A 23,573-nucleotide genomic window follows, 5' to 3' on the forward strand; every position below is an offset into this window, starting at 1 on the left:
TCAAACGAGGTTGCCGTTTTTACCCTTCTTAGGGAACCCTAATAATACTTAACAATAAAACACATTATTGACACACCGTAATGATACACTGACACAAATTTGTTAAAAGTAGCATATTTTTATGGTAAGACAGCACTTTTAAAGGAATGGTTGCTACTAAATACAAGGCAGGCGTTAAGAAGTATGTATCGCTTCTGTTATTGAGACTCCGCTGTTGTCTGTCTGTCGGACCGCCTGTCACCAGACGTGAATCGTGATATCCGTCAGACAGTTGAAATGCGAAAATTTTCAGTTTAATTAACAATTGTTACGGTTATAAGTTTGTCATACCACCGAGCTGGTCCCGCCTTGTCGCGTTTCCAGCCCAGATTACAATTTAAAGCATACGTAGAGTCATTTTGGCACTTTCCTAAATTAATAAAAAAATTGAAATTATCTGTAAAAAAGAGCTCCAAACAGTTCCAGTATCTTAGCAGCTCCACAACAAATTACCTTTGTGGAGAACTCATTCAAATAGAATAGTCCTGATGAATACATCGATATATTTTCATCCAATTACCTGAATTATTCAATGTTCAATTATTAAGATTTATTTTAAAGGGTCGCACCAATTGTGCAGTTAATAATATTGCTGTTTTTCTTTTAGCTTACAAAATGTAGTGATTATTTTGTAACGTGACATCATTGATTGTAAAACGATTGTTTGTCAAATAAGCAAGAGTATTATGGACTTACTGTTTATAATGATTGGTGAATGTTTAATAAATGGCAAGTCATAATGATTTTCATAATGACTAAAAAAGGCGGTATTTGAGAGTGCGTCAATACATTTTAGTTTAAGGAAATGTTTGTAATTGAACAAATAAATAATTAATTTATTGCCATAATTTTCCGTTTTAAGAATGTTGTTCATGGAAACGGTTAAGTTAGTTTTGCTGTGCCTTACAGGGTTCACAAATGTACATAGCTTTAAGCTTATACTGTAATGTCTTCGGCAAATTGTGGAATTAAAAAAAAATATGTGAATAGGAATATGAAACTGGGCAAACAATACTTTTTTATATTGGCCCACTGTTAGACAACACTAAAAGAAACTCCATTCCTTCCTAATCTTTTTTGTAAAATACTTCGATAAAAATAAACTTACAGAATCGGCTCCTGATAGGTCAACTATAAAACGTTCATAAATAATTGCCTACATACAAGAAACAGATACATATACCAGCTTTAGCCGTTTATCAACCTTTTATAATACCGATATTCTTTAGAAATTCACTTACTACAAGGAGTGCTAATTGCAAGCAAAATGAACAGATAATGATGCCCATTCATAGGTGGACTGGGTCTTGGTGAATATTCGCCATCAATTTGCCCTTATAAGTAGAGTCAATGCAGGATTAGAACAATATTGGTAGAAGCGGTCTCAGGTTGTTATAGATTTTATAAAGCGTATAATCAGATATTGTGTGGGATTTAAATGTGATTTGTTATAATCTGATATGTTGTAGTACTATTACAACCTTAAGATTTTTTATTTTAAAATTGTTTTTTTTTTGGGGTTCTGTATGAAAACAGTAAAAATGGAATACTGTTACTGCGAATATCTGCTGACTGTCCGTCTATCTGCCGGGCTGCGTCTCATAGACTTAGCTAGGCTGTTGATTTTTTTTGTAGATGATGTATTCCTTTTGTAAATAGGTATACATAATACAAAATTATCAATATAGATTAAGCAAAATTCATAAATTAGTTTGCTTTCATTTATTTGTACAGAACCCTGAGTGTCGCAAGGTAGATTGACGCCTACGTTTTTTTTTCCCTATATTGAGTAATCTGGTATTGCTTTTATCTTGTTATTTTATTCAATAATTTGTAAATTACATGCAATTTTTATTGGAAAGTTTGTATAGCAAGCATTTGCATACAGCTGATTTGTCATTTTCCTTAATTAATTGCCTTTATATTGTTGTTCACCTGATTTGGTATTAATCAGGTCCTGATCGATACCAATTTCGTGATTGCATATGTCATTTTTGACTGAGAATAGATAATCGTTAATATTTTGAATATAAATGAAATAACAGGCAAATTCCATTTCATAAAATCTCAATGCAGATTTCGACCGGCAGATGTTGTAAAGCGAACATTTTTGGTATAGGAACTATTTAAAATCAGCTTTTTTAGGTTATACAATATTTTTCTTTAATACAAGCGATAAACTTCTTCCTCTCCTCTTCACATGTTTTTTTCTATTTCTAATAGTCATTAATGCATTTCATTCAACTAGGTATTTAATTGATCTTGACTAATGGAAAACGTATAAAACCCGCAGTACTATGTTCATATCAACATTTGACTTAAAAAATAATAAGTCAGTCAGATAGATTTCCAAAAATATTGATAATGTATTTTTGATTTGAAAATTTGAAGATAAGGTAGAGATAAAGTAGAAGTCAGTTAAGTTACTTTCCAGTAAACAGCTTATTGGTGATTTTCAAAACACTATATTTAGTTTCATTTTTATTAATCAGAAAAAGAATCGTATTTACTATTACTTATTATATATGTCCAATATATAATATGTTCTTATGGGTAATTTTCAGTTAAAACCTCTTTTAACACACACCGTCCACCAGTCAAATTTGCCTGACAACAACGCACCCTGAACAGTTAGCCTTATACAGCGGCCTACCGCCTCTCATGCGATAACGCGGACAGGAGCAAAGTCCAAAGAGATCCGACAACGATATCCCCCGGCTAACAATTAACAATGAGACATTATACTCAGGAGTAATGCTGCCGATAATTACCGGCCGAACGATTTGCGGGTACGTTAAATATTGCATCTTGTTCTATCGTATTAATTGATGATCCCTCCTGAAAGTTTGTTTTCGTTGTGATTTTATATCGATAAGGAAACTTTTTGGAGAGTTCGTAGATAGAAAAAAATAAAAATACAATACAATTTTTGGGATACTAATAGAAAAAAAAACAATTAGGCATGTGGGATTTAAATTTGAATTTATGATTGGTGTATCTCATGGTTTCTTTTGATTGATTTGGGTTCCAAATTCTCATCTTTATAAAGAACTAGCTGTTGCCCGCGACTTCGTCCACGTGGTTAGAAGATATAAGTTATGATTTGTTAAATTGTGGGTCCCGGCTGTTATTCCTACATCTTTGACAGTCGGTACAGGTAGTCAGAAGTTTGAAAAAGTCTGACAGCCAGTCTAACAAAGGGGTATCGTGTTGCCTCACGTGTTGTCCTCAACCCAGTTACCTGGTAACTGGGTTGAGGAGGTCAGATAGGCAGTCGCTCCTTGTAAAACACTGGTACTTAGCTGAAACCGGTTGGACTGGTAGCCGACCCCAACATAGTTGGGAAAAGGCTAGGCCAATGATGATGAGTTCCTGAGATTAGCGCGTTCAAACAAACAAACTCTTCAGCTTTATATATTAGTATAGAAGATATAGATTGAGCAACGATGAGAATTTTAAAATCAACTTGTTTTGAAGTAGTTTTGTTATTTGATAAATAGTTTGCAGATTTTCATTATCTAGTGATGTCACAGATTGAAATCTATGTAACGATCATTATGATGTTTAGAATGATTATTATGATAATCGTGTAGTTTGAACTCTTGGGTTTTTTGTGAAAACAATTTTTTTGATGAAGGTGTTCTTAAATGATTATATATTTTCTGTTTTAATTTTGTATAATTTAGAATTAGAAATATTTTCATAGGATAACACAAACTAATACTGACTAATTTCGTTGTGAGTTCTAGGACAAACAATTGTTTTTCTAGTAGACTCTATCATTGTAGAGCCTGGGTTACAGAATTACAGTAACAGGCATGTGTAGCAGGTTTATCCCATTAAAAATTACACGAAAGCAAGATAGTATAAACCTTCCTTTTAGAAACCCATTTTCTAAATATACATACCATAGTTTGGACCTAAGGAAGATGTTCACTTGTAGGAGGATGTAAGTTAATCTCTACTAATAAAAGAAAAGTTTCTATTTCAAGAAAGGTTTCAAACACTAGGTTAAAACGCCTTTAGAAGTTGGCCTCACTATAGGTATTTGCGATCCCGCGGCGTCAAAAAAGCAAGGACACAGGCAGAGTTAGAGTCAATTCGAATAATCAAAATGAAGTCATGAGGTCTTTCACTAATATGAAGTTAAACAAGCTAATAAGTAAACCTTTAAGTAGGTAACATACATTATCATACATGTTAAGTGTTAGTTGTCAGGTGCCAACGTGCGTGTGTAGTATTGTAATCTAAAAACATAGATTATTTCAGGAACTAATCCTCAAATCAGAAGGGAATTTAATTTGTTAAGATAAGATACGGTATTAAATTAGTTTATCTTTCAATAGATCTGATTTAGAAATATTTATAATGTAACATTGAAATAAAAATAACATTGAAGTACCTATTTTAAAATCGTTTAAGGAAATTATTTCACACCAAACTATAACGACGATTTTTCAATTAAAATTGAAGATTTTAATTATTATTGTTGTTCCTTTAATCTGTTTGATCTTTTCCTCAATGGTTTTTTAACAGTAGCATTGCAAAAAACGGCACGATTATCATGTACTCGTTGTAGATAACAAAACTTAGGTCATTTTAAGTGAGATTATAATGAAAAGACAGTCACAGTAGTCAGCAAATAAAATATAATTGAAGTGTCTATTTGTACAGACAAAGATAAATATTTACGTTATTAGTTCATTGTTCGATACCTTGTATCTCAAAGTTAGTTTATGGTCGTCTGATGGTTTGTTGCGCATAATGTTTAGATAATGATTTTATTTTATTTTTTATTGGGGAAACAAACAATTGTCAGTATTTTATACACCAGGTTAACAATATGATAAATAAATGTAAAATCCATAACATTTCCACATTTATTTTAGAGAACATTTGTTTTATTCTAATGTACACTTTTTGGAGGGCCAAATGCTGTACACTCTGTACAGCACCCAAAGTCGCTCAAAACTTTATCGCTTTCTTGGTGCCCTTGATGTAGAGGAAGAGAAAAATAAAGAGACCTAACAGCGCGCCGAATCCGAATCGCGAGTTCGATCCTCAAAACAATGATTTTTGTATGATGAACACTTGTTCGGAATTGTTGTCTTGGGCATGTGACTTGAATTACTGTGAAACAAAAGCTTCAATTCTGTGGAAATCATCAATAATAGGGAGCAGAAGGGTAGAGGAATTACATTTCAACAGTTTTTCCATATAATAATCTTAAATTCCTAATTGCCACGCAAAATTTAGTTCATTTTAGATAAATACTAAAACATTATCCCAAAACTGCGAAACCGCATGTCTAAGTAGTCGAACGTCGTTAGATTTTATCTTTACCTACATACATTGATTAATCAATTGTTTTCTTATTAGCGGCAATGTAGCAGAGTAGCGACAGACTTAATAATTATCTTGTAATCAGTATTTATTAGATAACCTTAAAAAAATAATTAGGTTTATATAGACGAATAACAAAAATTGACATTCAGAAAAACGAACGCAGTGATCGATTGTGGTTTAAATGTTAGTTAATTTTGAAAAATGATTATTTTTTATTTATTTTGTTTATTATCTGCCATACAAAATGGGTGCATCGTTAGTGCCTATCTTGACATGAATGTACCGGATTCTAAATATTTCTTTAATAAGGAGCTATATGGATCCGTATTGGACGAAAAACTGTGTGAAGAACAGATGCAGTTTATTCAGGCGAATCGTTCCGATCTATTACTGGAATGTAAGTACTTGTATTCGTGTTAAAATCATTTATTCAAATTGGGCTACCCTAAGAAATGCTTTATAAACGTCAAAGTCGCCATTGGACAGCACCCTTTACCGCTTCCCAAGTGCTCTTGCTTTTATACACTATACTATTCAAATAAATCAACTGAAACTAGATGAACACTATTTATAATCATCTCTAACATTATTTGGATAGTTGCTTATTAGTTCAAAACATATTACAAAACATCTGCATTTGTCGTCAAAGATAACGATACATGAAGCAATTGTTATTGTGTTGTATACGTACAATCAAATATAACAGTACCTACTATGGACGTAAATCAGATCAACAGCTAGCTTAAAAAAAACCACGCTGAAATTAGGTCTAGCAAAGTAGCTCAGAAAGTTACTCATTCAAAAAGTACTTTACGTCTTTGCATGCGGAAGGTAAAAATACCGTCCCTCCGTCGATATCCGATCATGAATCGCGGTCAGGCAAGACTATGCAACTCCTACATAGGATATTATATCATCTTCTAGTTTGACCAAATTGTTGTGTTTTACAGTTTTGGACGCCGGTATTCGAACACCAAGAGGAGTACTCACTGGAAATCTTCTAGACTTTGGAAACTACTACCAATGTCTAAAAATTAATGAAGAAGTACCAGATTCAGTCATAGAAGGGAAATATTGCCGTATCAGTCTCCCATTGAACCAAACATGGCCAAGTCTTCCAACATTACCTGAACTACCAGATGGCTTCCCTGAAAGTTGGCCTGAAGACTGGCCTCAAATACCACTTCCTGAAACAAACCCAAGGAGAATGAGATTGAAAGAGAGTGTAGTGCAGAGACTGAAAGATTATTATAATCAGACTTTTACGAGTCACGTGCTCAATGGAGCCCATGAAAATGCAAGGTAATTATAAATTTTAAGCCAAGGATATTTTACTAAGTCACGAAGTAAGCAAATTAAAAGAGAGACGCCAGTCTAAGCTATAACTGCAACTATTTCAAGAGAAGGTTATCCTTAATCAGCAAACCTACAATATTCCGATTTTATTCGGCAGCAGTCTTAAAATTTGTCATATTTGCTGAAGGAAAATGATTGAAGGTTTTGCTGATAATTCTCTATGTTTTTTATCTCCCTTTTAAAGCCTATATGAATCATTAAAAGGATTATGCAAATTACTATAATTCCCAAATATCTTCATTAAAACTGTAGTGATTTTTATATTGTTTACATTGATCAATCACGATTATGAGTCAGCGTCTGGTAATCTTATCTCAATAATACGTGAGTATTTGAGTATCATTATTTACAAGGCAAAGTATAGGATAAGCTTATTTTGATAGTTATTAACATAGTATAGTAAATGTTTCAAATTAAATCCGCCCTTCTGATTATTTTTCTCAAATGGCTCGTGATGAACGTTGTCCGTACTTCAGCCCATTCGTATAAAATGTTTCGTACAAATAGGCTAAAGAAGACGTAATATCAGACAGAACTAAAATCTAAAACTCGTATATAGTCAAGTAAGAATCGCTACCGTCCATTGAATCGCTCAAAGGACCGGCGAATGCGAATATTTTTCGCTGCGTTTTGTGATTTTGACTATATTCTCCTCCAAAATTTGAATGACGAAATAATACTTTTCCAGATCTGGTGACGCTACTACTGCTTTAGCGTTTACTTTCCAGTTGGCAGTATGCATACCAAAGACATGCACAACTCATGGCGCATTGAACGCGTTGTTCAATACAACTGGAGAGGGTCTTATTAACTTTGAAGAAAAATCTTGCCGTCTTCCCGACGATAAGGCTTGGGTGGCTGGTGACTATGTTGCTATGTAAGTAATTTTTGAAAAGTCCTTAAAAAGTGACAAGTAAGAGCCTAATCGTGAATTAATGAAAGTGAGCAATTTTATTTCATGGATGCTTTCGACATTGTAACGAACTTTTAAAACTAAGTTTTTGTCCTTCGGTCAAGAACACGGATAATTAATATTTGTCTCAGATTGTTTTGTTTGTGAAGAAATTAATACTTATTTACATTTTTCTGTTCTGTTTTCAGTTCAATATTTTCCTGCTTCGGTCTCCTAGTTTTGTTGAGCACGTGCTATGACGTATATCTGAATCAACAAAAAGGTAAGATTCAATTGTCATATGAATCTTACACTACCTGTTACATTCTATTAATTTCTATTATACATTTCAAGGTTATGAATTGAATATCCGTCCAAACAGTCTCTGTTATATTTTTTAAAATAATATATATAGATAGCTAACTAGAATCACAAATCTGGGAGCGCCAATAGCGTAGACATCTAAAATATTTGAGTTTTTTAATTTACAGACCCAAAGAAGTCGATCCCGGCGAATAAGCTATATCTTGCTTTTTCCGTCATCAAGAACACTCGTAGCCTCGTGACGTATAATCCAGTTCCCGGTGCCATCGAATGCTTGGACGGCATCAGATCCTTTGCTATGATGTGGGTCATCGTAGGGCACACTTTTTCTACCCTCCAAGCTAGTGGGGTACTTGCAAATCCTTTGGATGCTTACGAAGTAAGTTTAAACCACCATAAAGAAAGCTCTCAACTGATTTCGCTACTGAATGTCGAAGGTTGTATCATTTTCGGTTTTGATTTCGAAATTTTTATATATTAGTAACCTTGTTTGTATTATTTTGTGATTTCAGTGGATGACTTCCTTCAAATCCATCTGGATTATGGCAGCTCCGATCACAGTAGACACATTCTTTTTGATAAGTGGACTTTTACTTGTGTATACCACTGCGGGGAAATTGTCGAGCAGTAAGTATACTTTTTTCGTACCAAGGAGAAAAAAGAGCGAATCGGCTTAGAGATATTGAAAGTTCCGTGCTAACTAAATAGGCGAAAATTAAATATAAAAAATATGGTTCAGGGACAATTTTTTTTGGGATACCTTTCTTCAAAACAGATCCTCAGTAATAGGGTTTCGCTTTTATCCATTAGCACGGAACCCTACAAATATTCATTAAGTTCTTAAAAAGCGACTTCCCTTTTCCCTTAAAATGCACAACTACAGCTGATTTTTTAAATTATTAACATACTAATTTGTCCTTCACTTTTGCACACAATAAAGTTTATTCTTTTTCAGTGAAATTACTCAAGAACCTTCACCTTTTCTACCTAAATCGCCTTCTTCGAATGTTCCCCGTGTTGGCTGCTACCGTTCTTCTCCAAGTCTCTATATTCAGCCGAGTAACAGATGGACCGTTTATGGATGTGGCAATGAACAACGTACATAGATGCAGAGTGTACTGGTGGTCTACCTTGCTGTATATACAGAACTTCCTGAACCCTGAACACATAGTAAGCAAACCATAAAATATTATTATGGAGTGTTAAGATCACAGTTTCCACTAGCACACACTACATTGCACAACTAGAACGAGAAAATATTTCATCCATTATTAACCGTGGACTTGGAACTTAACTCTATATTTTAATTAGTCTATCAACGTTTGCTACGCTTGTAGAACTCTGCTTGTGGTTCTGAAGAGACCACAAAAACTTATTTGTAATCATCTCTTTTGTTCTCTTCTTTTCGACTTCAAAAATAATTCTAAATTCGTCTGTTTTTTTATTTTATTAAATCAGAACTTTGGACTAAATCAACCGATTCTTTTATCATTTAACATCAATTGTTCAAGTTTGGCTCAGAAGTTTTCATTTGACGTCGGTTGCAATATTATTAATTTGTCAACTTCTTTGTTTCCAGTGCCTACCTCACACCTGGTACCTGGCTATAGACGTCCAACTCCACATTCTCTCGCCTCTGGTGTTAGTGTTCGTGTTGTCAGGCAAACGCAAGCTTGCCTGGGGCGGGCTCATAGCTGCCTTGTTGGCGATCTTAACTGCTTCCACTACTTATAACTTTATCAAGAATTTCCCGGCATCGTATTTCGTATATGGGTGAGTTTTTTTTTTGCTCATTTGAAGCATTCTTACAAGTCTATTACTTTATACGATTTAAGTAAAGAATGAATATGATCTACGAATGCTTGTTCTGAGTCTAGAGCTCTTGAGTTAGTAACTCAAAAATTTGAGTAGCCTCCGCTATGAAAAAAATGAAATCCTTAATGCAAGACTCATTTTTAAAAACTGTCTTTGGTGCAAATATCATAAAACTTTTGATCTTTATGATTGCAGTGTACTAGAAAACTTTTTTTATTACAGACGTTCTGAGGAAGCTTTGGACTATTTAAATTATTACTACGTTAACACATTAACCAGAGCATCTCCGTTCTTTGTTGGATTGATTTTCGGATACATAATGCATTTAAACCGAGGACGGAAAGTCCAATTGTCAAGAGTGAGTATTTGTTACTATAAATACCTATGTATTACAAAAATAAGTCGGAATTCATATCTAATCAAAATTTAATTTCAAACTTCATACTGCATATTCTAAGAATGATAAGAATATAGTCCATGGACATTCAAAAAACCTAAACAATTATATTGCTATGTTATTCGATACAAAAAAAATAACTTTAGTTCAGCAATATAGTAAATCTACTGTTCAGACTCTTCCGAGGTCAATTTATACTGGTTCTGCGGCTTAATTTCCCGTAAGTCAAAACGACGTTGATTTACCAGTAAATACTAATATCTTCTTTAATTTCAGTTCCCCTTGACTATTATGTGGTGTTGCTCTATCGCGATTATGGTTCTGTCGGTATATAGTGTATATCCTATCATACAACCAACTTGGGACAATCCAACAGCTGAGAAAATGATTAATTCGTTCATGAGGCCAGCTTGGGCCATGGCTATTGGGTGGATGATATTTGCCTGTCAATCTGGTTTTGGTGGTAAGATTAACCTTTCAGGATTGAATATAATTTGACCTGTCTTTTTTCTGCTACCTTTTAAATATAAATTTGCTAGTTTTCAATTTGCTGCTGCATTATGTATTCTCTCTAAAGCTGATGATCAGCTGTGAATTTTTGATCTTTATAACTTAAACATACGTTGTTGTATTTTTATTTATTATACATAAATAATAATAGTACACTATAAGATAAATTGTTTTTTAATTTCCTTTCAGGACCCGTCAACTGGGCTCTGACTCTCTCTCCTTGGAAGGTGCTAGGACGTCTATCATATGCTATGTATATAGTGCACTATCCTATGATGTTCGTCATCCACTCTACAACAATCGCTCCCGTATTCTTCACTGTACATTTTAGTGTAAGTTTCTACTTCGATAACATTTTTACATTGTGTGAGCGCCATCTATTATCAACACGTGGAACTAGACCCAGTGCTTTGACTTCACTAGTGGCTTTTAAGTTTACATTGTAGTTCGCAAGGTTTAGCATAGATGTCGCTGTTAGAAAGTAATGGTGGCTAAACGACATTGAAGGATGAATAAATATTATTTTTGCTTTTTATTTTAGCTCTTCCGTTTCCTTGCTGACTTTTCGCTGGCAGTGATAGTAGCATACATTGTAACAGTTACAATAGATACTCCATGTGCTATTTTCATCAAACACTTCATGGGTCCAGGTGAGTTTAGATTTTGTTTTTATAGATTGACAATAGTACAATTTGTGATGTTTTAATGTATGAGCTGTTCCGTTCAATTTTTATGCTAATTGTTGTTTCTGCATCACTCTGTTATTGACTGGCAGAGAATGCCTAAGGCTTTAAGTAATCCATTGTAAATTAATCTGAAAAACATATTTATAAATTAATAACTTAGGCAATTTCAGAATGCAATGTATTAATATTACATTTTAAAGATTTTTTCTGAGAAAAGTGAGACTCCAGTTATAAAAACCTGAAGAAACAACAAATAAGCTCATATTCACACTTAAATTTACTTACCTTTTTCCTACAGGACCAAAGAGACCACAGGCGCCAAAAGCAGAAAAAATTGAAGCGGTTGAAACTTACGAAAAGCGATCAGAAGCTTGAAATTGATTTAAATTTCTCCGGTGATGTATCACCGAGTCTACCTATGAAGAAGCATTGAGGAGTGTATCAGCACCACAAGCAGTACGTTACTATTGGACCTAGGTGGCTTTTAGAAAATGCTAGCAATTGCCAATGTTTATAAATTAAGTTGTAATTAGTTTTTAAGTAATGTAAGAAGTAAGTATATTAATTTATGCGAAAGACAATATAAGTGAACCCAAATATTCTCATAATAATATTATTAGACGTAGTTTTAAGATGAAATAAATATATAATTATCTCGTAAAATGCAAGGATTTCAATATTTAGACCTAATTAAACGGGCCTAGCGGGTTGGTCTTGGTTAGTGACCCTGACTGCTATACCGGAGCTCGTGGGTTCTATCCCGCCCAGGATAAATGTTGTGTGATGAGCACGATCATTTGTTCTGGTGTCTGGGTGTAATTTATCTATAATATGTATGTATTTAGAAATATATAAGTAAGTTTATCAGTTGTCTAGTTACCGTAACACAAGCTCTGCTTAGCTTGGGATTAGATAACCGTGTGTGTGTTGTCAAAAAAAAAAAAGTTAGCCTTAGATAACCGAAACAAAAATTCTGCAATTAAAATGGAGACGCTAATTTACTCGTAGGGTGATCTGACGATCTCCCTGAAGTAGAAGCTCAACGATATGTGTATCTTGCCCATCCTAACCTATAAACGGTGCTCATACCTGGCTGCTGACCGACTCCCAGAAATCCGGTCTTGGAGTATCCCAAAAAGCTATGCAAGTTCGAATATGCAGCATTATTGTAGTTGTAAGACCGAATTCGATTTCGATTCCAATTAAAGACGTCGGAAAAAGGGCTGCCAGGCTAAAAAAGATTAGACATGTCACGTCAGCTGCAGGGTAATAGTCACCACACAGGAACCATCGGACGGTCGGGGTCACCGTGAGCGGCGAAGGAAGCGGCGGCGAGACGATCTACGCGCTTACCGCGTAGGTTCCATTTAGCCAGGGACAGAGTACCGTGGAAGGATATATCGGAAGCTAGAGCCCAAATAAATAAGACACGTACCATTAATGAAGCTCAGAATGCTCGCCACCGCATAGCTCATGATTAAGGACCGGTGTAGTCCAAAACTAGTCGGGAAATCCCGATAAATACCTACGCGTGAGCAAACCGTTGCATCATTTTATAAAGAATTCCAATTCCAATTCCTTACGAAAGTTAATATAAAAAGCTCAGAATGTACCTTTTTTATTTTGTAAGGCGAGGTAATTCTCATGGACAGCATGGCAGCACGCTTGGCCTCGATGGAAGAAGCGTGTAGTGACTTTTACTGACTAAACATAAACCACCGTGCAACGAAATTTGCGTTTTGCTGAAGGCGCATGTGTAGCTAAGGCTGTGTTGCAATTTTCATGCTCACATCTAGGTAGGTACTAACTGTGCAAATGGTAGAATTGAGATTAGGTTCAGCTCAAGCCCACTCTCTCAACTGTGTTCTCTTCATTCTCGTTGGGCAGAAATCCATTACAAGTAATCAGACTTGTTTTCCAAAAGCTTCTAATTTTATTTTTGCCTAAAATATAATTAAATCAGTTTTCAGTAAAACAATGGTAGCCTCAGCGACTGTAAGTATAATCTTATCAAAAACAATGATAAACAATCAATTTATTTTCCTTGGAAACTCATTCTTGGCTAATTTTAATTTTAATCTTGGCAGTAGTTTACAGAAAACGATGCTGGTTCAATTTCGATACAACTAGAAGCAGTGAAAGCATTTAATATTGTAGAAAGAGTAAGTATCGACCGTGAAAACTGACGTTTGCTAGTGCGTACACAATTAATGATGATGATTAAAATAACGATGAATTTTGATAAGATTGTAACGATGTGTGAATGACCTAGTGAAGGTTGAGATATAACAAATTTTTTATCTGAAAGGATTATAACCTGCCAATACAATCGCTCATTCTAGGTTAGTGGCGTAGGGCAATGACCGAGAATATTATTCATTAATTATGTCAGTATGAGCTATAAAATTACACTTATATTGAAAATACTAGCTGTTGCCAGCGACTTCGTCCGCGTGGTAAGAAGGTATAAGTTATGATATGGTATATATCTGGCCTGTTTTTTCCACATTTTCCATTGTACTGCAATCATTCTCACGATAGTTAGGTACTATAAAAATTATTTAATTAGTGTAAAGAGTTCTTATTTCCAATCTTACAATATTAAGCCCAGACTACAGATGCTTTTCCTTGACAAACACAAATCATGAATAATGGCTACTGAAAGGTGAATAGCGTAAAACTGTTTTAACTTATTTCCTTAGTGTAACGATGATTTTCAATAATACCAAATTACGTGTACATAAAGGTCGATGACTTCTGATAACATTGTAACGATGTGTTAATGACCCAGTGAAGGTTGCGATATTTAAAAGAAATGGCGAAAAGGTTTAAGCTTGTCTATGTGCCCATATAATTGCAAATTTTAGATTAGCGTTAATGTTTGATTGATAAGCGCTAGTGTCCCAGGACTGGGCAAAAGATCCGTCAAATATTTTTTCAGTTCTTAGATGGAAATTGAAAATCAGTCCCTCCATGCTTAAGTGCAATGATCGACTTTTCTTGGAAAGTTAGCTGAACTTCAGTAGTCCTAAAAGCAGTGAAAGCAGTTATTATGGTTTTTAATAATATAACTCCTGCAGTAATTAATTTAATCCTTGTGTCGCGGATGTTTGACAACATTCAAGTCACATGGCAAAGACATCCAGATTCAGAACAAGCTTTTTTTTATCACAATCGCTTTTTCTACACGCGGATCGATTCCGCAACACCTCGCATTCAGTGGGTTTATCGAGGTTATCTCAACTAAAAAGCAGTTTCTATTGTTTGACATTAAAAATGTATACTTCTATCAATGTCGAAAAAAAAATATATAGTCAAACTTGCAATAATAAGCACACGCTACAGAACCTTTCGTTTTTCCGACTGCACAGCATGCGAAGCGTCATGAAAGCACGTGCGAATATTGAAAACTGTGTTAATGCTATCAAAAGTCATTGAACTTATAGGTCGATAACATTAAAATGATATGTGTTATGACCTAGTGAAGGTTATGATATATTATCATGCGAAAGGATTATAGCCGATTTATATAGATACTATATATACAATTGCAAATTTTCGTTTAGCGTTGATGGCGTCACTAAATTGTATGGAACAGAAATGTAATGTTCATACTTTTGAGTGTACTCTATCAGTGATTTAGCCTGTAATAATAATGTATGCCAATTGCCAACGAGTCCGAGTGGGGACTTCAAAATTGAACCTAATTATAAATTGTATTGACGTCTTTTATCATAATCAGAAATAATCATATTATCTCGGATACCATTACTATCTTCACACAGACATCACGGACTGCACGGATAGCCAAGTGGTTGAGGTCCCCAGGCCCCCTGTGCGTGACGTGTCGCGGGTTGGATCCCTGCGTAGGACAAGCATTTGTGTGATCCACGAATGCTTGTTCTGAGTCTGGGTGTCTTTGTGCATGTGATTTGTATGTTTGTAAACCCCCCGCGACACAAGGCTTAAATTTCTTAATGCGGGAGTTTAAAAAAAAAGAGAAAAGAGACATAACACTTCAAAATCGATTTTCTGCAAAATATCAAAGTCCATGTGCATAAAGAAAAACGATTATCTGTACAGGTGGACTTTACGAAGTAGAACGTTTAGGTACAGAATCTGGAAGTTTAAAGACGCCCGTCATAAATTCGAGGATTTATGGACTAACCACAACCTCTTAAAGTAATATTATTGCCGTTGTGGAAGAAAGACCCCACTACACGCTATTTATGAGGTACATCACCACCTTGCACAATTGCAAAAATATTTCGTACTTGAAGAGTTGGCAACCGGCTGGCGTCTAGACATTCCATGGCATCTCAAACTGGATAGTGGACATGACACTAAAAAAGATCCAACTAGTCCGTCAGACTCTTCTTCACATCATTAAAAATGAAGAAAGATTAAAAGCATTTAAGATGAAATGTGTGGTAGCGAGGGAAAGCGAAAAATGAAATACTTAAATAATAATTTTTGGAAAGCTGAATGATGGACTAAGCACTTTTTTCCGTAATGCCTTGTTATTTGCTTAACCACGCTTACTTCCTCATTCGAAATGACGATGATTTCTGATTAGATTATAACGATGTGTGAATGACCTATTGAAGGTTGAGATTGTTTATCTGAAAGGATTAAAGCCAGCCACACAATTGCTGGGTCTAGGTTATCGTTGATGACGTCTATTTTGTGTAAGTGAAAAAAAATCGTGACTTTACGAAAATATTCTTGAGTGATTGCTGTCATCACTAGCACTTGCAAAAGAAATATTCGTCAACGTTCAACCACCACGTTCTAAAGTAATTATATTGTGGTCGTGGGGTTGCGACAGTGCACTGCAAAGCGTGGAGTGGTGTCTCCTTTTACTACAGCTGAAATGATTCGGGCGGGGAGGCGGGAGTTGTGAAAGAAAGAAATATTAATTTATGCTGAAATCTGTTACTACATACGCTCTGATGCCATCAAGTCTATGGCACCTAAAACTCGATATGTCGTGAGGCAACGTATCACTTAAGACATTGTAGGTGACGGCAAAGTGTCGTGACGTAGTAATGACGAAGTTAAGAATAAAACAGCCAATGATGGGCCATGATCTTGTGAATAATCGAGGCCTCAATTCTGCTATTTATGTTGGCCGATAAATGAATGGAAATCGGATTTGACACTATTCGTATGTTTTAAACATTTTACCAACACAATAATTGGAAGTTCAGTACAGGGCGGAACACTCGCTGTAAATAAAATGTATTTCAGGTGTCGAATTTAATCCTATTTCCATTCATTAATTGGAAACTAAAATAGCGGGCCTATGGCTCTGATGCCAGACTTTTGATGGCATCAGAATCTTGTGAACAAGAGGAAAGCAGCTGTCATAGGATTTTAGGAATTACTTAGCAAAATTCTGGAAGAAACCGCTTCAACATCTTTAATCATGAGCTACTTCGCATCGCTGCCACACAGCAAGCATACAGGAATGTCATGTCTTCACGTGGGCACCACGGTTAACAAAATTTTAAATATATTGTATATTTCGATAATGTGTTGATTTTACTTAGATAATATTAAAGAAATGAGGTCGTTGATAACAGCGATAAAGCGGTAAATCTAGAATTAATAAATCACTTGTTTTGCTTTTCTTTATGATAATATGATAGACCATCAACATACAAAACTAATAAAGTGTAGTTATCTCTTAATCATTTTGGTCGTAGATAAAATTCAACAATTAAGGTATTTAAATAGCCGAATAACGAGTTTGTCATTCAGAAAAGTGATCGCGCTGATCGGTTGCGGTTTTAATATTCCATAAAAATGATTATTTTTTATTTACTCTGTTTATTAACCATTTTAAAAAATGGTAGCATCGTTAGTGCTTATCTTGAGATGAATTTACCGGATTCTAAATATGTTTTTGATAAAGAACTTTATGAATCTGTATTGGACCAGGAATTGTGTGAAGAGCAGATACAGTTTATTCAAGCAAATCGTACTGATGTTTTAATTGAATGTGAGTATTTGAAATCTACTTTTTACTCTTCAGTCTTATTCTGACCACGGCTTACACTTAGAAAACCCAATAGATACTCAAACCTACAATTTCTTTAACAAGTTCATATGGAAGAACCACTTCTTTCTTGCGAAAAAGCTCACTGGATTCTTAGTGAAAGCTGCTTGAACGACATGATAAGGTTTAACTAAAATATAAGTACCAATGTTTTTAAATCAAGCATATCAGTTCCTTACTTCTTGTCAGTCTTCATAAAGAATAGTAGAATTTGCTGCCAATATCACACTCTGACACCAAATTTGAGCAAAAAGTCTGTTTTAGTTATGGATGCCGGCATTCGAACACCAAGGGGTGTGCTCACGGGAAACCTTATGGACCTTGGAAACTACTACCAATGTTTGAATATTAATGAAGAAATACCAAACTCAGTCATAGAGGGGAAATATTGTCTTATTGACCTCCCGCTAAACCAAACATGGCCAAGTCTCCCATCGTTACCTGAACTACCCGATGGCTGGCCTGAAGGTTGGCCTGAAAGTTGGCCTGAAGATTGGCCTCAACTCCCATGGCCTGACACAAACCCAAGAACGTTGAAGTTAAGAGCAAAGCTGGCGCAGAGTCTTAAACAGTACTATCATCAGACATTCATGAATCGCATGATTGACGGAGCTTATGAAAATACTAGGTATGTACAATTTAATGACTTTTTAGTTTACCCTTGTACTTATAGAATAGTTCAAGGTATTAAATTATAAAAGGTCTGCAAATTTTTGTGAAAGTAAAACGAGAACATTGGATCAGCTCCAAAATTATTATTAAGACGTTTAGGAAACTTGGGCTCAGCTTACCAATCTTTTATTTCTTCGTGTACGGTTTGCCGCTGGTACTTAATTTGCGGAAAGTAAAAAAATGATTTGAGGTCTCATGGGTTAACATTTGTTGAAATAATGTAAAGACTTTAATAATGGAGTTAAGGGACGTTTTGTGGGTGAGAGGTGTCTTCCAATACCCTTTATTTGATTTCTTTATTTTGCTTTTAATTACCCATAAGCAATTCTACTTCTTCATGATTAGAAGGATTACTCGAATTACTTTAATGCCCAGATATCATTGTAATGACCGTGATTTTAATATTGTTTACATTTATCTATCACGTTTACCTGTATGAAATCATTAGTAAGCGAGTCAAATCGCAAATATATGCAAGTATCTGGCTTGCATTCTCATTTCATTTTCCAGTTTTGTCAACTGCTTCATATGCTGTATTTTCCATCTAATTACCGTGATATAATCATAGAATGGCAAATCAAAAAGTTTTAAATTAAGAATTTTGCCTGTGTGTTTGAGGAACGGCCTGTTACACGAGCGAAGTCATGCTTTAAGATTTTTCGTACCTACTCAATACATCAAAACGCTTCGCAGTATCGATTGTTAAGCTACAAAGGCTGCCTGAAAATTTCAAACTCGTAATTTTCTGTTCTATTTTTGCAGGTCTAGTGACGCTGTATCTTCTCTAGGGTTTAATTTCCAGTTAGCAGTGTGCATACCAAAAGTATGCACTACTCATAGCGCTTTAAATGCATTATTTAATACTGGAGACAGTCTTATAAACTTTGAAGAGAGATTCTGCCGTCTTCCTGACGACAAGGCTTGGGTGGCTGGTGATTATGTTGCTATGTAAGTTTCATATTTAAAACATCTTAATGCCAACGAAAGAAAACCAGCGAAAAAGCTAGGATTTTGTGATTATTTTATTATTCCATAGAGGGTTATCCAGTTTTCCATAAATTTTCAAATATCTATGAGTGACATTGTATCTCAATCTCTGATGGTAAAAAAAAATCTGATGTTTTTTTTTTTTAAGTTTTACCAATATTTGTTGTACTTGTACGTCCAATAATGATTTTGTTTTTATTTTTTCAGTTCAATATTTTCGGTTATCGGTCTCCTCGTTTTACTGAGTACGTCGTATGATGTCTATCTCACTCGCTATCAAGCAAAAGGTAAGAGTGTCTGCCTTATGAAAAAAGTTATATGCAAAATATCACATTTTGTAATTGATATAGGGTTCCGTACCCAAGCGTAAAAACGGAAGGTGATTATTATTATTATTACTAGCCTGGAATGTCCCACTGCTGGGCAAAGGCCTCCCCACTCTTCTTCCACTTGTCTCTGTCATGAGCCGCGAGTGACCAGTTCGGTAAGAACGAATCCAGGTCATCCCGCCATCTCCGTCTGGGTCTGCCTCGCCGACGTCGGTCTTGTGTCACGGACCATTCAGTGGTAATTTTTGCCCACGGAAGGTGATAAATGACTTATAATTGCAATCGACAAGGTTATCTCACTATGTTAATCGAGCAATGACTTATTCACAAAACAAATAACTGCATGTTACATATTCATCGTTCCAAAGTAAAATCTCAAAAATACATGACATGTACAGTCATTACAGCTATCCAATTAGTATCGAGGCATTTTTATCATAATCTGCTATTAAGTCCATCTGATATCGGCCGAACCTTTGGATTGCACAATACGGGTTAACGTACTATTTCATGGTCATTTTGTTGAACTTGTATGCATTTTTATCGATTTAATTATCACGAATGACATTCCTAAAAAAAAAAAATATGACGAAGTTTATGAGCATTCAATAATTGCTTGCATTTATCTTATCACTAGTCTTTTTGATGCATTAATTTTGCAAATATCTGGTTAACGGATTTTACCTGAATTTTTGGAAGTGAGAAAGACAGACACGCAATGGTGATTTTTTTTAAGCGTTCAACTAATACTTAATTTCCACATTACCTGACAATATTGATACATAAATAAGGATTTATTAAATAAACTCGTTTTTTTTTTTTACAGAAACCAAAACTTCAAGCCCAGCCAACAAGTTGTACCTTGCTTTCTCTATCATCACAAACACTCGTCGCCTCGTGACGTATAATCCAGTGCCCGGTGCCATCGAATGCTTGGATGGCATCAGATCCTTTGCTATGATGTGGGTCATCATTGGCCACACGTTCTCATCTCTTAACGCAAGTGGTCTTCTGGCAAATCCTTTGGATTCTTACGAGGTAAGTTGAATAGATGAATGGCGATACTGAACAGCTGACTGCACAAATAGCCGACTGGTTGTAATCACCACGACAAACCCACTAAACGTGACGTGTCGCTTGTTTAATCCTCACGGGGGACAAGAATTTTTGTGATCAACGAATGCTTGTCCTGAGTTTGGGTGTCTTAGTGCATGTGATTTGAATGTTTGTGATTAAATTCCTTAATGAAAGAGTCAGTTTTTAAGAAAAAAATAAATTACGAAAAATAAAGCTGTTCAAATTTTCCAGTACTATAGTCAGCTAATTGGTTTTGTTGTTTCAGTGGATGACATCTTTAAAATCCATCTGGATTATGGCAGCTCCGATCACAGTGGACACGTTCTTCATGATAAGCGGACTTTTACTTGTGTATACCGCTGCAGGAAAAGTCTCAAGCAGTAAGTAGCCTTTTTTGCTTGCTACAAATAAATAATATCAAGTACTTTGCTATGATGATACTTATAAACGATTTCTTCTTTCAGTGAAATTAGTCAAAAATCTTCATCTGTTCTACCTAAACCGTCTACTTCGAATGTTCCCCGTATTGGCTACGACAATACTTCTCCAAGTTTCGATATTCGGTCGAGTAGCTGATGGACCGTTCATGGAAACAGAAATGGGTAACGTGCATAGGTGTAGAGCCTTCTGGTGGTCTACTTTGCTGTATATCCAGAACTACTTGAACCCCGAACACATGGTAAGATTTTTTGTCTTTATTTTGTAACAAATCGATATTGATATATGGCTTCATTGTTAGCGCTGATAGTATTACATAGTCTCCGAATATTTCCAAAGTCATTTAAATAAATTATTACTTAGTATGTCTTTCACAGATCAACGACATAATATACCAGAAAACAATTGCGATGAACTAAATTCCTTGAAATTCTTTGTCTGTTTTCAGTGCATACCCCACTCTTGGTACCTGGCTATAGATGTCCAACTCCACATTCTCTCGCCAATTGTATTAGTATTTGTGCTGTCGGGAAAACGAAAGCTTGCCTGGGGCGGGCTCGTGGTTGCCTTGCTGGCGATATTAACTGCTTCGACCACCTATAACTTTATCAACAACTTCCCAGCATCGTCATTTATATTTGAGTGAGTTGTTTGTTTGTTTTATATTCAAATCTTTAAACTATTTGTAAATAAAATGTTATTGTTTATTATTATTGAAGACGTCTAGTTCCTTCTCATACTTAATCTTATGTTAAAACCAATAATAAGTATCGAAAATTTTGTAGGTTTTATTTTCTATGTATTTTTTCAGAACTTTTGAGGACATGCAAAACTATATGTTCTACTACTACGTCAACACATTGACTAGAGCATCTCCTTTCTTCGTTGGATTAATTATTGGATACGTCATGCATCTGTACCGCGGAAAGACAGTGAATTTAACCGTAGTAAGTATTAACTTTTGGCTTATTAAAAAAAAACCCGTAGAATAACCTCTTCGAAGGCTTTAGTAACTTTTATCTGCAAGAAATGCATGTTTTATTTCAAATTCATATAAAATGAAACATTTTGTCGATAGATGCCTGATATTAGATATAGTTTTTCCTGATATTAGATAACAGACATCCATCGTCAAAATGTTTTATTCGTGATATTTAAATCCAGATATTTTTATAAAATTTCATCATTTTATTCCTCCTCAAATCACCTCTCAAAATCTTAAACAATTTCGAAACTTTCAGATCCCCTTAACCCTGTTATGGTGTTGCGCAATTGTGATAACGGCCCTTGCTGTGTATAGCCCATACCCGCTCATACAGCCCGATTGGGACAACCAAGTAGCTGATAACTTGATTAATTCCTTCCTGAGACCAGTATGGGCTGCAGCTATCGGATGGATGATCTTTGCTTGTCAACATGGGTTTGGTGGTAAGATCATTGCGAGCTTATTTCTTGTTGTAAGACGTGGATGCCTCCAAGAGCTAATTAATGCATTATTAGAAATGATTTAACATTTGTTATCCTACGCTCTGCAGCCAAAGTGTATTTTTAATTAATTCAGATCAACGTTATAGTACATGAAACAAATAATACATTGTTAGCTTTTTTTCTTGAATAGGTGAGATAGCAGTACATTTATGATTAATATCTTTTTCAGGTCCCATCAACTGGGTGCTGAATCTATCTCCATGGAAAGTGCTAGGACGCCTTTCGTATGCGATGTACATAGTGCACTATCCCCTAATGTTCGTAGTGAACTCTACAGCCATCGCTCCTATATTTTTCACATTGCAGTTTAGTGTAAGTTTTTCATATTTTATTACAAAAATCCAATTGGTTTTCAAGGGTGAACATTTTGAAGAACTTGTTGAAGCGCCATCTATTGCTAGCTTTTGCAACTACTATCTTGCATTAGTCATTATTGAGAGTTGTAGTACGCATAGTTATCAATAGATGTCGTTGCAATAAATTGTTTCTTTCCAAAGGCCAACTTAACCTAATCGTTTGTAATCTGTTTTCTTATAGTTATTCCGGTTCCTTTCGGACTTCTTGCTGACTGTCATAGTAGCGGTTATAATAACGATTACGATTGACGCACCATTTACAATCTTCATCAAACACTTTATGGGAGGTGGTGAGTAGAAAAATCTGATACCTGTATATATTTTATTTTTCAAAACTCAGAAATGAAATTATTTTTTTCAAATAACTTCTGGTTATAAAATAAGAGTTGTGTTTTTTTCTTAACAGGACCAAAGAAACCACGAACTCCGAAAGTTGAAGAAAACGCTGAAATTGAGGAAAAGCAGTCAGAACCTTGAAGGCGATTCAAAATCCATTTTCAAAAACGGAATATAATTCACTTTTTGACATCAATGTTTAACTTTTTTAAACCAAACTGATTTTGTTTTAGGCTTATTATTAGTTTTCGGTTTTTGTTATAAGGACTTATAAAATATTAAGAATAATGTACCTGCTTTATAATAAGGTGTAACACCGCATAGTTTTAGGAAGGTAGTTGGTACCTAATATCTAGAGATAAATTAGGCAAGAAACAGGTGAACCCAAATACTCGCTTATTGTAATATAATAATTTACATTATGAAATATATAATATTTATTTTTGTAGACAAAGAATTTTATT

The 23,573-nt window shown here is 35.0% G+C and overlaps 2 protein-coding genes across 2 annotated transcripts; both read left to right on the forward strand.

Moving 5' to 3' along the window:
* The first annotated feature begins 5,563 nt into the window (after positions 1–5,563).
* Positions 5,564–12,028, forward strand: LOC113497163 (nose resistant to fluoxetine protein 6-like). The gene is made up of 13 exons (XM_026876569.1): positions 5,564–5,782; positions 6,336–6,687; positions 7,430–7,618; positions 7,843–7,916; positions 8,125–8,336; positions 8,470–8,584; positions 8,913–9,127; positions 9,537–9,730; positions 9,995–10,130; positions 10,446–10,632; positions 10,869–11,011; positions 11,221–11,329; positions 11,664–12,028. Exons 1-13 carry the CDS (start codon positions 5,587–5,589, stop codon positions 11,738–11,740), a joined length of 2,199 nt encoding a protein of 732 aa, XP_026732370.1. The 5' UTR covers positions 5,564–5,586; the 3' UTR covers positions 11,741–12,028.
* A 5,096-nt stretch (positions 12,029–17,124) lies between these two features.
* Positions 17,125–23,557, forward strand: LOC113497164 (O-acyltransferase like protein-like). The gene is made up of 13 exons (XM_026876570.1): positions 17,125–17,369; positions 17,691–18,054; positions 18,861–19,046; positions 19,293–19,372; positions 20,241–20,452; positions 20,757–20,871; positions 20,956–21,170; positions 21,378–21,571; positions 21,741–21,876; positions 22,171–22,357; positions 22,587–22,729; positions 22,955–23,063; positions 23,180–23,557. Exons 1-13 carry the CDS (start codon positions 17,174–17,176, stop codon positions 23,248–23,250), a joined length of 2,208 nt encoding a protein of 735 aa, XP_026732371.1. The 5' UTR covers positions 17,125–17,173; the 3' UTR covers positions 23,251–23,557.
* The last annotated feature ends 16 nt before the right edge of the window (positions 23,558–23,573 follow it).

This window comes from Trichoplusia ni, chromosome 9 (assembly GCF_003590095.1).
Source record: "Trichoplusia ni isolate ovarian cell line Hi5 chromosome 9, tn1, whole genome shotgun sequence".
NCBI lineage: Eukaryota > Metazoa > Arthropoda > Insecta > Lepidoptera > Noctuidae > Trichoplusia > Trichoplusia ni.